Source organism: Prosopis cineraria, unplaced genomic scaffold (assembly GCF_029017545.1).
Source record: "Prosopis cineraria cultivar Desert tree isolate PC_DT_omini unplaced genomic scaffold, ASM2901754v1 PC4, whole genome shotgun sequence".
Taxonomy (NCBI): domain Eukaryota; kingdom Viridiplantae; phylum Streptophyta; class Magnoliopsida; order Fabales; family Fabaceae; genus Prosopis; species Prosopis cineraria.
The window spans coordinates 34,577,553-34,593,703 of record NW_026555335.1 but is presented as its reverse complement, the minus strand read 5'-3'; the positions used below and the strand labels follow the sequence as shown (position 1 = coordinate 34,593,703).

At 34.9% G+C, this 16,151-nt stretch overlaps 2 protein-coding genes across 2 annotated transcripts; one reads left to right on the top strand and one right to left on the bottom strand.

Annotated features, from left to right (window-relative positions):
• Positions 1–1,153: 1,153 nt before the first annotated feature.
• LOC129309549 (ras-related protein Rab11A) lies at positions 1,154–4,015 on the top strand. Its single transcript, XM_054951160.1, has 2 exons — positions 1,154–1,560; positions 3,375–4,015. The coding sequence occupies exons 1-2, from the start codon at positions 1,322–1,324 to the stop codon at positions 3,817–3,819; spliced, it is 684 nt and encodes a 227-aa protein (XP_054807135.1). The 5' UTR covers positions 1,154–1,321; the 3' UTR covers positions 3,820–4,015.
• A 2,504-nt stretch (positions 4,016–6,519) lies between these two features.
• On the bottom strand, positions 6,520–15,780 carry LOC129309217 (uncharacterized). The gene is made up of 15 exons (XM_054950653.1): positions 15,463–15,780; positions 15,288–15,376; positions 14,953–15,019; positions 14,749–14,864; positions 13,608–13,674; positions 13,413–13,461; positions 13,131–13,216; positions 12,686–12,936; positions 12,526–12,581; positions 11,174–11,259; positions 9,980–10,072; positions 8,509–8,836; positions 7,788–8,302; positions 7,032–7,266; positions 6,520–6,944 (listed from the first exon to the last, which is right to left on the bottom strand). The coding sequence occupies exons 1-15, from the start codon at positions 15,640–15,642 to the stop codon at positions 6,688–6,690; spliced, it is 2,475 nt and encodes an 824-aa protein (XP_054806628.1). The 5' UTR covers positions 15,643–15,780; the 3' UTR covers positions 6,520–6,687.
• Between the last annotated feature and the right edge of the window lie 371 nt (positions 15,781–16,151).

Sequence of the window (16,151 nt, the reverse complement as noted above, 5' to 3'; positions counted from 1 at the left end):
ACTTTTAAAAATGCTGCAATACTGCTCATATCATTTATAAATATTAACTTTGAATATTAGCTAACAAAAAATATAGAATATAATTATTTGGATCCTTATATAATTTTTTGGATCTTTGTCTGTAATTCTAAGTCTGTTTCTATTACTTTTTATCCTTTTTATAATTTTTAAATTCTTTTTTATAATTCTCAAGTCAATTATAGATTAAAGTTAATATCTGTTAACTATACAAATAACTTGCACCATTTTTAAAAATTAAAGAATAACATTTAAAAAAATATTTTGGAGGCTCAATGTTTCTTGAATTATAATTTAAGGACAAAATTTGATCGGAAACTCTAGAAAATACTCTATTCATTAAAAATTTGAGAGATTAAATGTTAAAAAATGTAAAATATTTTTAATCTTTTAAGGTGTAATCATTACTTTTTTTTTAAATTCGTCTCTATTGAATAAATTACTTTGTATTTTATTTTAAAGTGAAATATCTTATTAAATAATAATAAATATAAAAAAATTGATTTAATTTAAAAATAAGTAAATTATTTTATTATTGAAGGTGAGATTTAATTAAACATATTTTATATTTTTAAATAAATTGAATATTATTTTGCAATTAATTGAAGCTACTTTTTCTTTGAAATAGAACGGACTGTGTCTGAACTCGGAAGTCTCAAAAACAACTTTTGCCACTTTGAGGTTTGACAATATCAGAAATTGCCGTTACAAGAAGCCAATGAGATAACTCACCCGAGACACACGCAGACAGCTCTTTTTGGCAGGCCTTCGGAACGTGTCAATAATTCAATCCACTTTTTTTTTTTTTTTAAATAAGTTGTTATATTAATAAAAATAAATAAAATTTTCTATCCTCCTTGTTTCATTTGTCCATCTTCCCATTTGGAAGAACATTTATCCAATGATATTACGCCACGATGACAAAACCTTTATCCTCATTGGCCAGTGTACAACTGATGAAAGAGGATGTGACAACATATCCCTCCTTCCAAACAGAGATCATTCAATTGGCATTAAAAAAAAAAAAAAGCAGATGTTATTTAATGGATTAATTATTAATTAATTAATATATTTGATGTAGGGACCGGGAAAAGCCAGGGTTTACTTATTACCAAAGCACCTTTCACAATCTCCCACTCTCGTTACTTGTTTTAATATGTTGGTTTTGATCTTTGAAGCAGAAACAAAAAGTTGAATAGCAGAGGCAAAGATCCACTGTTCTGTTATTGTTCGCCGATCTCACTGTGAAAGAGAGGGAGCGAAGAAGGGGGGAGAGAGAGAGAGAGAGAGAGAGGTGGTGGAAATGGCGAGCGCAGGAGGTGGAGGGTATGGAGATGCGAACCAGAAGATAGACTACGTCTTCAAGGTGGTTCTGATAGGAGATTCGGCGGTTGGGAAGTCGCAGTTGCTAGCTCGGTTTGCCAGAAATGACTTCAGCTTGGACTCCAAGGCTACGATTGGCGTCGAATTTCAGACTCGGACTTTGGTAATCGACCACAAGAGCGTCAAGGCTCAGATCTGGGACACGGCTGGCCAAGAACGGTACTCTTTATTGCTACTTTCACGATTATATTTTCGCTTTCTTGCATGCTACTTTGAGCTGTTTTGCCTTTGTTTATTCTATTCGTCGCCCCGCGATTTGGTTCCGAAGTTTGAAATTGTCTTTTTTGTTGTCTTCGCGGATGCTTATGGATCTTTCTGTTCAGGAGTTAAATGCGCTATGTTTTTGGATCAGAGTTCGTTTCATGCGAGAATAAACTTCCAATGTCCATTAGAAATGCTCTTGTGCTGCGAATTGATTATTTGGTTTAATTTGTTGAAGTGATCTACTGATACAAAATCTGAAATAAATACTAATTCAATTCTGTTCTATAAAGTGTTTATACTTTATTATTATAGTCAGATCCCATGTATTTGGTGATCATTATAACTATAGGCTGTTAGTGTGCGATTCGAGTGATGAATCGTCAAACTGAAGTTCAACATCAAATGTGTGTGGGACACGGAAGAGGTGATGTTACTGACTTTGACAATCTTTCCCTCTCATGTTGTATTGAGTTTAGGCTTTGTTGAAGATGATTTATTTGAATGTGATATAAGATAATATAAGAAAATTTTCCATTATATATTAATTTCACGAAGTCCAAATTGACTTATTTGTTGCTGAAACAATTAGCCATGTAATGTTAACCGTCAGTTGAGATAAGATTGTCATATTCACGTCAATGGAATTATATTTTTTTCATTTACTTGATTAACAAGAACTTGGTTAGGTATTAGGTATCCTCGTTTACAAGTTTTATATTGATAAATATCAGTTCTAAGTAATGGACAGTTATAGTGGTGAGCCTTATTAATATGTTAACATGTGTGTAGAACTAAAAGAATATCAAGGAATCTCATTGAAGTTGAATATGAACTACTGTGCTCTTTCATGTTTTAGTCAGTTGCACCGTGATATTGACTTTATAGGAATTGATTCCAATACAGTCAATGATATCCTATGGAGTTTGTAAGTTTTAAAGATCCGGTGTCTTGCCCTTTCTGCATTCTGTCTCATTCTACTCTCTACTCTCAAGCAAATAAATGACAAAAGCAAAAGAAAGCAAAATTTAATTTAGGGACTGTGTTTTTTGTTCTGTTTTATATTTATTTGGGAAGAGCTTGCAAAATCATGGCTGTGTGCACATTTCGTTAAATGAGAGAATCTCAATTCTCAAGCATTAAGAAAAACATCAAATCCCATTCTATTTTCGTAATTTACTATACGTAGCCATTTTCCTTTGTGTTGACCGTCTAGAGTAATTGATTTCTCAATATTAAACAACGTCGAAATCTCAGTTTGGAACTCACACCTTTAGATTCAATCACAAATCATTAGTTTTCATTTGACGGATTATCCATCGAAGAAGGTGGCTAGGCAATTTTTGTAATGGGAGCACGCATTGAAGAGGGTGAGGGTGTTGGGATAAATAAATATAAATTACTAAATATTTTAAACCAGCAATAACTCAGGATCTGACCTTGATATTTCATTTGGATTTGAGAACTTTGTTATGTTCATTGAGGGCTTCTATAGTTGTTTTTAGTTGTTTTGACTGTGTTTGACTTAACTCGTGCCATATGATTTAAATGTTGTTTTCATTCTGGTCATATTTGCCAAGAGGGATGTATGTTGTCCTCATCTATCGTAATCATTTTTAATTTTCTGATTTAGCTTTTGTATTCCTGGATGAATTTGTGATTTAGATCTATTCACATATTTGCATTAGTAATTGTACATCATGGCTTGAACAATCAAATAGCAGGTGCATATTGCTGATTTTCCAGATATATATCTATTATCTATTTTACAGATACAGAGCAGTTACAAGTGCCTACTATAGGGGTGCTGTAGGGGCAATGCTAGTTTATGACATCGCCAAACGTCAGACTTTTGATCACATACCTCGGTGGCTCGAAGAACTACGTAACCACGCTGACAAGAACATTGTCATCATCCTGATTGGAAACAAAAGTGATCTTGAAAACCAGCGTGCAGTGCCTACAGAGGATGCGAAAGAATTTGCTGAAAAAGAAGGATTATTCTTCTTAGAGACCTCAGCACTGGAAGCAACAAATGTCGAAACAGCCTTCATGACTGTGTTAACAGAAATTTTCAACATTGTCAACAAGAAAAGCCTAGCTGCTGGTGAAAATCAAAATGGCAACGTGGCGCCACCTTCTGGCAAGAAAATTATTATCCCAGGTCCTGCTCAAGAAATTCCTCCTAAGAGGAGTATGTGTTGCCAGTCATCTTGAGTTTCTTTATAATTGTTTTCAATTTACCTTATTCATTATACGATATTCCTATTCCCAATTTTTCAAGGTTTGGTGCATTTCCTGTGCACATTTGTATCAATTAGTTTATTTTGCTTGAAGCCGATAATGCAAGTTACCTTATGCAATATAGTGGTGTTGCAAGTCCATATTTGCCCATATGGGCGTGGCTTTGATAGTTGCTGAGGTCATATTTCATTTTCTGTTCAATTTTGTGGTACGGATTGTCAGGGGCCTTCCGCAAGTATCGGTAGAAATCGATAAATCTAGCATACACAAAAACACGCATTCATAAAAGACCGAAACATTCAGCGTCATAATATTTAAATCAAATAACAATCTAACATCCCAATTATTATTATTGTCCAAATCAAGATATTAACCTTGATGTTAAATTTTGAAAGGAAATTAACTTCATTACTAGCATTTCAGGTATCAATTATTGTCCAAATTAACATTGATATTATTGTCTTAAGGGCCTGTTTGGTTCGAAGAGAAGGGAAGAGAGGGATTTTAATGGAGAGAAGATAGGGTTTTAATATTATCTTATTTGGTTTAGGAGGGAAGAAGAGGAAAAATAATTATATATGGACGACTTTACTTTTATATTATTAAAATTGTTTTTTCTAATAAAATATGATTATGAATGTTTTTAACATGTAATTACAAGTATATAGAGTTATTATCATTATTAAATATATTATTAAAAATATACAATTGTTGAACTTAATTAAAAAAATAAAGAATAACAATTAAAAAAAGGGACATTTCAGTCATCGCGTAACAAAATTTTTTCTCCCCTCCCGTCCACTTTGCCAAACCAAACAAAGGAAAAGGAGCAAAATCCCTCCCTTCCCTTCCTCAACCAAACAATCCCTAATGATTATATACTTATTTTGAAAAAAATATTAAAGACTTTCTTATAGGAGATAATAAGATTTTTTTAATTAACAATTCTCTATTCATATGCAGGTGTTACTCTCAATCTTCCCTTTACAAGGCATGCCTTTGGGATCAGGTCCTTCACAATAAATACAAATATGATAAACCTATTATCCTTATGGTCTACAAAACTAGTCCACCTACTTACACATAGATTAGTATTTGTAAAGTATGAGATACCTTTAAAGCACATGTTGGTTGGAAAGTTAGCAGGAAAGATCAAATATCCTTATGATGTGGATAAGTGGTCACCTCTTCTCAAGCCTCTTGTGACTTATGCCTCTTCTAAAGTTGATGCCATTCTTCATGCCAAAATCTCAAATTTTTGCTCAGCTACAAGTGGAAAGAATATTGAAAAAATACATCACTATCTTCATTCTAATGTGGTCTACTCCATTTTACTTATTCAACCTCCTAACCCTCATGAAGATAATAATGTTCTCAATTAGAGATTTTCTTTTGATGGTAACTTCTTCATTAAATTTGCCTATAAAGCTATTAAAAATTGTGGTGGAAATACTAATTCTAAAATTTGGACTATAATATGGCAATGACTCACTTATGAAAAAATTAAATTCTTCCTTTGAAAAGTAGTGTAGGATTGCCTTCACACCAAATTTGTCAATATTGGTGATACAAATCCTTTCATAAAAGCTCCCCGCTTCGTCCTAACTCCTCCATCCACATTTTGCATGACTACACAAAGTCAAGGGAAATATGAATGAAATTGGTTAAGTAATCCAAACTTAACACTTTCTTTTTTTTTTCTTGCAGGACTAGATACTCTGGAACATCGAATACTGTTGGAGGTCCAAATACTAGAAAAACCTTATGGAAAAGACTTTTTGCTCACTTATGCTTGAACATTTGGAGAGAACGATACAAAGCAATTTGTTCTGAGGAACACATCTCAATCAAAAATAATGTTTTCACTTGCTCACAAGATATCAATGATCTTAATTTTCAATCACGGCTTGAAAATGTGCACTTGGATCATGATAGATCTCTAGTCACTAGCCAAATGAATCCCACCCAAACTTGGCTATGTTATGTTGGACATTGATGGCTCAATTTTTACTAATATAATTGTTGCTTGTGGAGTTCTCTTTTGTGATGGCCAAAGTAACTAGATAAAAGGCTTTATCAAATACTTTATTTATCATCCTAGCACTACCACTAAACTTTTGGACATTCTCAAGAGTCTCAACCTTCATTAGAGAAATAAGTTCACCAATGTTTACGTTCATTATAATTCTCTAAAAGCTTTGATACTTATTCAACATTACCTCAACCTGAACCATCCCCTCAACAAAATTATAAAGAAAATCATATGCCTAACCATGAAGGATTGAATTATTACTTTTAATCATGTGTTCAAAGAAACCAATAAATATACAGATTGTATTATTCATCAGATTTCAAACCACCTTAACATATTGATTTTTAATGATCCACCTCCACGATGTCAAATCCTTGAGTCTGGACATAGCTTGATTTCTTCTTCCTGCATGGTTCTTCGTGGCCATGTATTAAATTTATTATAAAAAAAGCCAAAACTTTAGTTTCCCTAGAATCCAGGACTTCTAGCTGATTTGGATTTTGATTCGGTAGAACTATCTCATGCAAAACCTCATCCCTATCGAATTCGTTGGAATTTTTATCTAGCTAAGTTGCGATTTTCTTCTCAAGTGTATCTTGCCTTTCATCTCCAATAAATAAATAAATAAAAACTCATCCAAATCAAAGCAATTCCGAAGAAACAGAATTTCTTTAACTTACAAGACTTAAAAAAATAATAATATGAAGTTGAAGCAATACCTAAACTGTAACCTCGTTTTACAAAACTTGATGGAGACGATGGCAATAAAATTTACGATAATGTTACTCATAAGCATGCAAGTAAACCTATTAGCTATCGTCGCCTCCTGTAGCTGCCGAGTCATCGATGACGTTAGGGCCCTGTATTTCATCAAAGGCATTACTGGAGGGCATGTTCTCACGCACGGAGGAACCCTTTCCGGTGTCGAATCTCACTAAAAGTCTTTCAAGCAGTTCTCGGCAGTCCATGGCAGTTACCATTACTGTCAAACTGGCCCTACCTTTCCAGCATCCAATGGCTATGGTAGACTCGTCCACCTGAATGAATTCTGATGCTTCTCTTCGCCCTGCAGAGAAAAGATGAGGGCCGGGGTAAACAAAGATGTCATATGGCATTATTCACCTTCCCCACAGTATGATAAAACGATACATGCCTTTGCTTAGAACTACCACACAATAGCCTGGCGTTAGATTTTCTGCCTTTTTGCCAAACCCGGCATCAACAAAGTCTGCAAATTTTATTGTTTTGTACTGCAGAAGATGCTTGAAGTCTCCAGGAGATGCACAAAGAATTCGCTTAGTAATGTATGGCAAAATAAGAGGCAATCCTTCAGATGATATTCGGAAAGCACATGGCGCTGAGCTTCCTTCTCTTGATGTCTGTCTTTCCTGCAGGATCAGAGCAAGGTAATTTTGTTTAATTTTTTCTCGAAAACAAAGCAAGCTTTTCATCAAAGACAGTCCAGGCTAAGCAATAATATTCTATCTAATTAGCAATAAGAAGCCATAATACATCATACTTCTTTTAAATCATCCATCTTCTAAGTCATAGGTACTAAAATTTTCAATTCAATATTATAATGTGAAAAAGTTAATAAGCCACAATCTAGCTAACTAAAATCGGTTTAATTAGTGCACAGAAAAAAGCTGTTTGACTAAATCTGCCACTGATACCATGATCTATATATATATATATATATCCTTTGCTTACATAAATCTCTAGCTCTACCTTCTCCTGATCTTCATGCCTTGTCAAACCAAAAGGTCACTATAGGCTCTTGCACTGTTTTTTATTTTTATTTTTATTTTTTTATCTCAAGCTTGCACTGTTTTATTTAAACTAAGGAGGCTAGACAACACTACCACTAACCATATCACAATTTCAACGATGAAGACTTAAATACACTTACAAACATCTTCAGACCAAGGGATGCTATTTTGAGTTGCTGCCCAACTGAGAAATTCAGTTCAAGAACATCTTTGACTGACTTGCTGACATAGTAAATTCTTTTCACATGGCCTCTATCTTTGTTTCTAGTGACAAGATGACCATTGAATGGAAACCTTTGATCAATACCATAAAAATCTTTTATGCTGTTAATAGTGACTTCATCTCTGAAAAAGAAAACAGGATCAACGCCTCTCCACTTGCCCTGAATCTGCAGCTTTCTTTTCCCTGGAGTCATTTTTACTATGCTTTCTGTTTCAAGAGGCTTATGCACTTCCTCTGAATCCCCTTCTAAACATGCACCAGAAGGACTAGCTTCCAAATCTTCTGTGTTGTGTCTGTTATTAATTACATTAACCGCTTCCAAAGCTTCCTCACGTGTATTTTCTAATGAATCGACCTGCAATTCCTTTGAATCCTCAATGTCCTGGTTCTCTGGTTCTCCATGCTGCTTATCAATTCCATTTTTGCGTTTCTCTGGAACAGGAATCACCGCAAAGAAGAAAATACTGACAAATCAATTATGGTACACAACCAACAAGGAAGGAAAATCTGCGTAAGAATGAATGTAATATGGAAAATATGACTACTGACAGAAGAATCGGTACCATGATAACCAGGAATTCTCGACTATCATCAACAAAAATAATCATAGGGACAACTAACGTCATGTTTAAAATTACCTGGAAGAGGAGAAACCTTTTGCAGTACCGCAATAAAGAAAGCTCCAGTGTTTTGATCGTGAGGCACTATCCTCATGCAATGCTCTAGTGGTAAATCAGAAACTTCCTCAATAAACTTATAAGTCACAGGGTTCTCTGCTGCTCGATTGCCGTCTTCAGAGCTTACACAAACACCCTTATCAATATCATTTTCCATCACCGCCTTATGATTACTGTCAACAAGATCCTCATACTTTTTGCCAGAAGGAAACATGCTGGGAAGAACTGCACTTCTTCGATGCATGGGAACATCTTTATAGGAAGCCAACCACAAGCCCTTGTCGCGTACCTGCATCTCCAAAATCACCCCTTTCAGAAATATCAAAATACCTACTGCTGTACAAATCCTTCCACAAATGAAGCCGCAAAGCTAATCTCATGCACTCGTTTACATATCTAATAGCTTCTACCAGAGATAAAAGCAATTGTGGGACTAGATTTTTGTCATTCCACAAGACTAGATGGACAGACAACTTAGTAATTATGATATATTTAATTAAAAAATCACCAACCAAGACACCATCCAAACATTATCCAACCGATTAAACAACAGTCCAATTCCATTAATTTGATAGAAACACACACAACTTATACTAGCAGTTCCAAGTTGAAAGAGACAAAGCTTTTAGGCTTTGGAAAGAATTTTGTCAACAAGAGCAAAAGATGCTGTGTTGGAATACTAGGGTAAAAGACAGAAACTTAAGAAAGCCTCCCAATCACACAAGTTTGCTTCAAGATCCGTTGGATTGCTGTGCGAAAAAAGAAAGGGAAATGCAACCTGAACAGGAAAAATGTACAACAGTAAATGAAGGGGAAATACTGAGGTTTTTACTATTAGAAGTCAAAAGGAACCAAATCAGTGTTACACAATGTTCCTTGCTGATTCTGGCCATAACCCTATTCCCTAATACATCCAATACGGAAATCAACTTCAGCAAAATAAGCAAAATACTGAAACAAAATCAACCCACACTACTGGTCATTTGAGAGGCCATATTCTCCTCGCCACACTCAGTTTTCAAAATACATCATATGGGCCCTCAATACAGCAGAAAGGCCTTCAAAAAAACCAAATATTAACTCATGCCACTTCCAGCACAGCTATACCTCTAGCCAGCCCCCAAAACGTCACCCGTCTAGTTTTTACTTTTCCTTGAAACTAGGATCCATTGGGCAAACATCAGAGCCAGAAGAGTTTTTCACTTCTAGACTCTGACAGAGTAAAATACGTTGATGTATAAATATTAAATACTCTTGTAAGAGGGTGGTTTCTCTTACTAAAGCCGAGAAAGCTGACTAACATGCTCAAGCAGCTCCACTTTGACTTGTGTAGGAAATAAAAAAAGTGCAATTCTTGTATTATATGTATCATCTTCAAATGATTGAATTTAACAAACAAGTCAAGGAAAGATTTGGTTGGAAAAACACAAACCTTCCATCTCTTGAGACCAGGCCGACGCAAAAGTTGAGGGCGCTCATTTGAGACATCAACAAGTTCAACAGATCCTTCACACCTCCGTAAAACCTGCAGTTCATCAAAAAATTAGATAAAGAGCATTAACCACAGCCCTTCACAGAATAAAAGTCCAAGTTATGAGGCATGAGTGGTTCATCCACATTAAAATAAATAGATAAATGGTTTATCAAAAAATTAAATAGATAAATGACAGCTAACTCTAGAACTAGTCATTTCACCAGTTATCTTCCATCAATGAATTTACACAATGCTATAAAATACTATCTACAAACTAAAGCTTGTGAACCCTTGTGTTGGGGGGGATTAACGAAAGCTTCTAGGTGAATGCATTGTCATAAGCACAAAGAAGCATTTAAACACTTATCAGAAGTCCCTAATAATACTGCCAGGGGAAGAATTTGGCTATCAAAATATTACTTCTCAGTACTTCCTTCAATATCATAAGGTAAAGTACATAAGTACATCCTCAAGGCAGTCAACCAAAGAAGTTCATGTGTTGCAGAGGTTTAGCCAGGATTAAAGCATTTAAGATGACATGATAAAAAACATGATAAGGTGATTTGAAACAGCAGACATGATTTGGCAGAGAAGAGACATACATAAAGATGCTTAGCATTAACGATGGAGTGTTCAGACATTTTAAAACCTCTAGGGCTTCAATTGCATAAAAGTAAATGGGTCATCTGCATTGTATCATTGATACCAGCTACTCATATACAGGTACACATTTAGATGTCAACATGACATGATTATATACAGAAATGCTCTGCTTCTCTTTTTTGCCTCTTGAGGCAGTAATTTTGTTTTATTGTTTACAATTTGATCTACGAACTGTGATAGTCCTGAACATGGTAAGTAAAAGAACAAACACCAATGGAATGGACATTCAAATAAAAATGTGCTACTTCATCTAAATAAACGCAAAGTACAAGCACACAACCAAACAGCCAAAAATCAAGCACACTAACAATGATACGTAAAAATCTTAAGAGTCCACATACTACTTGAGTGACATGTCTAGTTACACACAATACACATGTTAAACATGGGCATTGCTCAGTATCTAAGGGTAGTGCTATGTAAACAGACAGACTACATAACATGGCTCCTGGCTACACAGAAAAGACCAGTGCACCCAAAGCTGATTACCTCTGCAACCACAGCTTCATTCTCAATTGGATTCATTGAGCAGGTTGAATAGACCATTCTTCCACCAACTTTAAGTAAAGATAAGCCTGAGAAAGTCAATACAGCTGCTGAGTTAGGCAAAATCATCTTAAAAACCAAGTCTTGACAACCCTAGCCAATGTATAATCAGCTAGGACAATTAAGAATCCAGTAGTTTATCAAAAATTTTGAACTTTGGCAACCGAAGGAAGTCAGTTTTAAACTCTTCAATTAAAAAAAAAAAAAAACTCACTGTAAAGAGCAAAACACAGCAATGTAAACAAAACAACAACCAACTAGGCCAGTCCTTAAAACTTATGAGTTGGGTTGCTAAACAACATGAAAGCTATTTTTCCATTAGTCAAAGATTAAAGAATACAGTTGCACTATATGATATGGCTTGATCCGAAAAAGAAATAAAAACCAAAACCTCAATGTTAAGCCACAGAGAACTTCCTGTAGAGAAAACTGAGTTGGCATGGGCCAGTGAAGTGCTTAGAAATTTATTTCTGTGCTTTAACTTTTTGCTAATTAATGCAACACATGAAAGCATGGGCTGGACCTGAGCTTTATCATAACCAGCATTGGCCACAGATACAATTTTTTTTTACTAGAATATCAAAGGAAATATCATGCCAGGTCTAATGTTGTGCTTGGCAAGAGAGAAAAGTAGGAGGAAGGGAAAAGTGAGAGAAAAATTGGGAGAAAATGACATTATCTCCTGCTTGACTAAGGAGGGAAAAATGATAAGGAGAGGAAATTGGGAGGAAAATAACATGTGAGACCCACATGTTTCTACCTCCAATTTTTGTCTCCAAATATAAGGAGATTTTGAAAAGAAAACTCAATTTTCAAATTTAACCACGAATCTTTTTTGTTTCCCCTGTTGCCTCCATCTATTTTCATACTAATTTTCCCTCCACTTTAGAATTTAGATTATTATATTTTAATAATTTAAGAAATAAAAATACAAATTGGACAAAGTAATTTATTTTGCTACCACCGGATAAAAGAATTGACAATTATATTTTCATTTAATCAGTAATATGCAATAAAAATTATATAAATATGTTATGATATCAAATTTTATTATATATAAATATTTTTCTATAAATAATGATGTTATTATTGTCCATATAAAATTAACAATTTTTTCTTCCTCCCATTTTTTCTCACTCAGCCAAGCATGGAGAAAAAAAATTACATCCCTCCACTTTTCTTTTCTCTCCATTTTCTCTCCTCACATCTTCTCTTCTCACTATTTTCCCTTGTAAGCCAAGCACAGCATAACAGTGGAAACCCATAAAATTAACAAGAGAACAATCAAGAAGTACCTCGCATAGCTATTAGAACTTGCAGGCTGTGAAGCCCATTGCCCATTCCAGTATTCCTGCATACAAGCCAAACAAATGTTTACCAAAAAGACAGAAAAAGGGAGAAAATATGGTAATTGAAGAGGAATACAGAAGAGAAAAAGATTGAAAGCTATACTACCATTTCCTCCAAAGATCAGGTGCCTTGCGAAGGGTTCCATCTCCACTGCATGGCACATCACAGAGAATGCAATCAAATAAAAGTTGGCCAATATGCTGTTCTAGTTCCAACAATTCATGATTTCTGACTAAACGACAGCCTGGGAAGTTCTGAGCTTCATGATTAGTGACGATTAGGTTGGCTGTGCACATCCGTTTAGTTTGGTGGATGAGAAGATTGCATCTTTGGACATCAAGATCATTTGCTATCACCTAATAATGAAAAGAGTCTAATCAAACAGAAGTTGCATCATAGCTGATGTGATCAGAAAAATAGCTAATACTTATGCAACTTCTGCTCTTGAAAATCAAATATGATGAAGCCAGCCACCAATACATAATACAAACTAAAAAAAAGAACGTAGTAAGAAAAATAGAGTGGCATTGCATGAGTAAAAGGGCAGAACCATTCCATCAGGAAGAGAACTGGTTTTAGTTGACTGATGTATAATCTCAAGCAATTGGAATGTTTTCGAACCCGGTGCCGCACACACTAAAGGAAAGCAAAGTCATAAGGAAAAAAGTCAGAAACATTTAAAAATAACAAATCAAGCATCAGAGTAAACAACTAATGAAATGCCAAACTTGTATATTTTTAGCATTAGGAAAATATACATTACAAAAAGAAAACATACAATAAACAAGAATAGTAAAAATAAAATTACTTCAGTTAATCAGAAATTGCTTACTATCAAGCACAAAATGATTTGGCTGCACATTCAAGAAGAGGGGAGGCACCTGCATCACAACCAGCCATTTTACTTAAAACTAAATTATTGGAAAGCAAGAGCAAACTACATGCACCGAACCATTCAGCTTTCTAAGAAAGAAAAGAATAATTGTATGATCTTGAAGATTTAAAGACAAAATGTAAACTGGCCCACCATGCTGACAGCTTCCTGTCTTGTAATATTTCCAATTTCATTTTCTAGCTTTAAGAATTCATGGAACCTGAGAGATTAATATAATCAGAAACAGAAATTGGAATATTCATTTTAAAAACTAACTCATGAGTGATTCATTTCAATTAATTGGCCAATAGCACCATGCATGCAGACACAAATGATGAGAACAGCACATATCTAATTACTGCAGGAGTTATGCAATAACCAGTGACTTAAAGAATTGCCTGCAGTTAGATGTCCTATTTTAGAAATGTGTTGTATTGGCAGAACTGATATCCAATCCTAAAGTGACAAACAAATACAAAAGACTTCGGGAATTCTTCAGTTTCCTATTGACTAATAAAGACAACAAATCAATCACAAACCACATGATAACGTTCTAAGGGAAAGGGGGAAAAGTGAATGGGTATTTATAGCTTTGCATCATGGTAAGGTTAATACATGACAAATCTGGTATTAGTCAAAAAATGAAAGGAAATGCAACTGAATTTGTTATCATCTTTAATGCTGAAGAAAGCGTATTTAGATTCTAGGAGAACGCCTATAACTAGATCATTTGGTTTGCTCTATGTTTTCAATTCGTCAAATATCCCAAGTTATATTTGGTAACCAGTTTATCAACATTCTACTCGCTCTCTCTGTGAAAGATGAAGTGAAAGAAAAATGGAAAAAGAAGGTCAAGCGTTACAGAATAATTGTTGAAATACTAATAGAAGGTACGATTGTAACTAATTCTCTAATGGACTGAACTATAGCTGTTAGAATAGACGTTGAGATGGATTCCTCTTAACTATAAAATGGAAATCCCATGACTTGCAATGACTGTTGAAGTAATAGGAGAATATTCTTGTGGATTGAATTCTATGCCATACAGCCACAAAGTAATTTTTATTTTTAGATGAATATATGCAGACCAGAAAAGGTTAGGTAGAGAAGGACAGACAATAATGAACCGTCCCACTCCTAAAAAAAGATAAGAAAAATGTATTAAGAAGAGGACTCTTCCCCTCCAAGGTATGAATTCTTCAATCTCATATTTTATGTACAATGTAGTTTAAAAACAACTTTGGCCACTTTTCATGCAAAAAACTTAGATAACCTCAGATTAAAATTGATCTACCTCTCAAGCGCTTGATTCTTCCTCAGCTGCATACGGGAGAAGTTTGAATGCCAAGCAAGATTCTCAGGATACCATGGCAAAGGTTTAATGGCCTCTGCCTCATCCCCTTCAACAACCTAGTAAGAATAATTAACAACCAAAATACATTTACAATAAAAAACAAAGGGTAGCATAATGATCATAATAATATAATTGCCGACTAACCTCAGCCTGAAGAGTTTGCACAAAATCCTTCTCCAATTGCGACCTAAGATCAGCAGAAAACTGGCTACTGCAAGAGGCAAAAGAAATGACAATGTAATGTAACAATGCATCAACAGAAACTGAAGGAATCAATCAGTTCAATGAAATTCAAATGTCAAAAAGATGAACACGGCAGCACAGCAAATGCTTTTTCAGCTCCAAATTTATTTTCGAATATCAAAGCATTAAAATGCCGCTATTAACCCAACCTCTCGTAGAAAGTGGAACCACAAAATGGACGTAAATCAACATTAGCAGTCAGTAATGGAGTAGAGAACTTGTTGGCCAGTAATTACCAAGCGTTAATTCTGAAGCTAGCAGGCAATGGGGTTCTGAGAACTGCAACAAATGCATCCCACTCTTCTGGAGGTACTATGCCCTGCTCCTGCAAAGGGATTAGCACAAAGCGTGATGAAAACAGAACAAGCAATCTTCAGAAAAGAAGCCATTGATGAAGGGGGGAAAACAAACTTTGTAATACTCATCAAAAGTAGAGTTCTGAGTAGCGAAGGGAGTCCAAGTAGAATTGGGATTGTCGGTGGTGGAGTCAGGGTCTTGAGAAGAAGGATCGGGTTTTGAACGTTTCCACTCATTCTCTCTGCTCTGCCGGAAATGCTTTCGTTGGGTGCGAGACTTGCCTCGCCCGCCCATACTGCTGCTCCTTGAAGGCTTGAACGGCTTGGTTTGTTCTTGACTTGGACTCCCAGTGGCCAATACGACTTCGATCAATGCTATGCTTCGGGTTAACCACCCTTCTCCTTGGTTAGGGTTCTGCACGTCCCTGCTTAACACCTCTTGATTTTTTTGTTTTTTTGAATAAGGGTCAATAAGGTCATAATACATGTAGAGTGAAAACGCTGTGTTTTTTTTTTTTTTTTTGGGAGGGTGTGTAGATAATAACCCCAAAAAATAATTAGCGCCTCCTGATAATTGTGTGTGGTATATAAAATTTTAAATGACAGTGAAACTTTTATTTTCTCAAATTTATTTCGATTATTAATTTAATTTTTTAAATTTGTTTCAATTATTAATTTAGCCCTTTAAATTTTCTCTAATTATTAATTTGATCTTCATTATTTAAATAGGAAATAACACTGTTACCATTAGCTAACACAAATAACAGAATATTACTAATGGTAATATAAATTAATGAAAAAATA

Coding starts and splice junctions, on each gene's coding strand:
- LOC129309549 (XM_054951160.1), top strand. CDS start 1,322: ATGGCGAGCGCAGGAGGTGGAGGGTATGGAGATGCGAACCAGAAGATA. Junction 1,561..3,374: donor GACACGGCTGGCCAAGAACG/GTACTCTTTATT, acceptor TCTATTTTACAG/ATACAGAGCAGTTACAAGTG.
- LOC129309217 (XM_054950653.1), bottom strand. CDS start 15,642: ATGGGCGGGCGAGGCAAGTCTCGCACCCAACGAAAGCATTTCCGGCAG. Junction 11,260..12,525: donor AGTTCTAATAGCTATGCGAG/GTACTTCTTGAT, acceptor TGACTTTCTCAG/GCTTATCTTTACTTAAAGTT. Junction 7,267..7,787: donor CCCTTGGTCTGAAGATGTTT/GTAAGTGTATTT, acceptor CTGATCCTGCAG/GAAAGACAGACATCAAGAGA.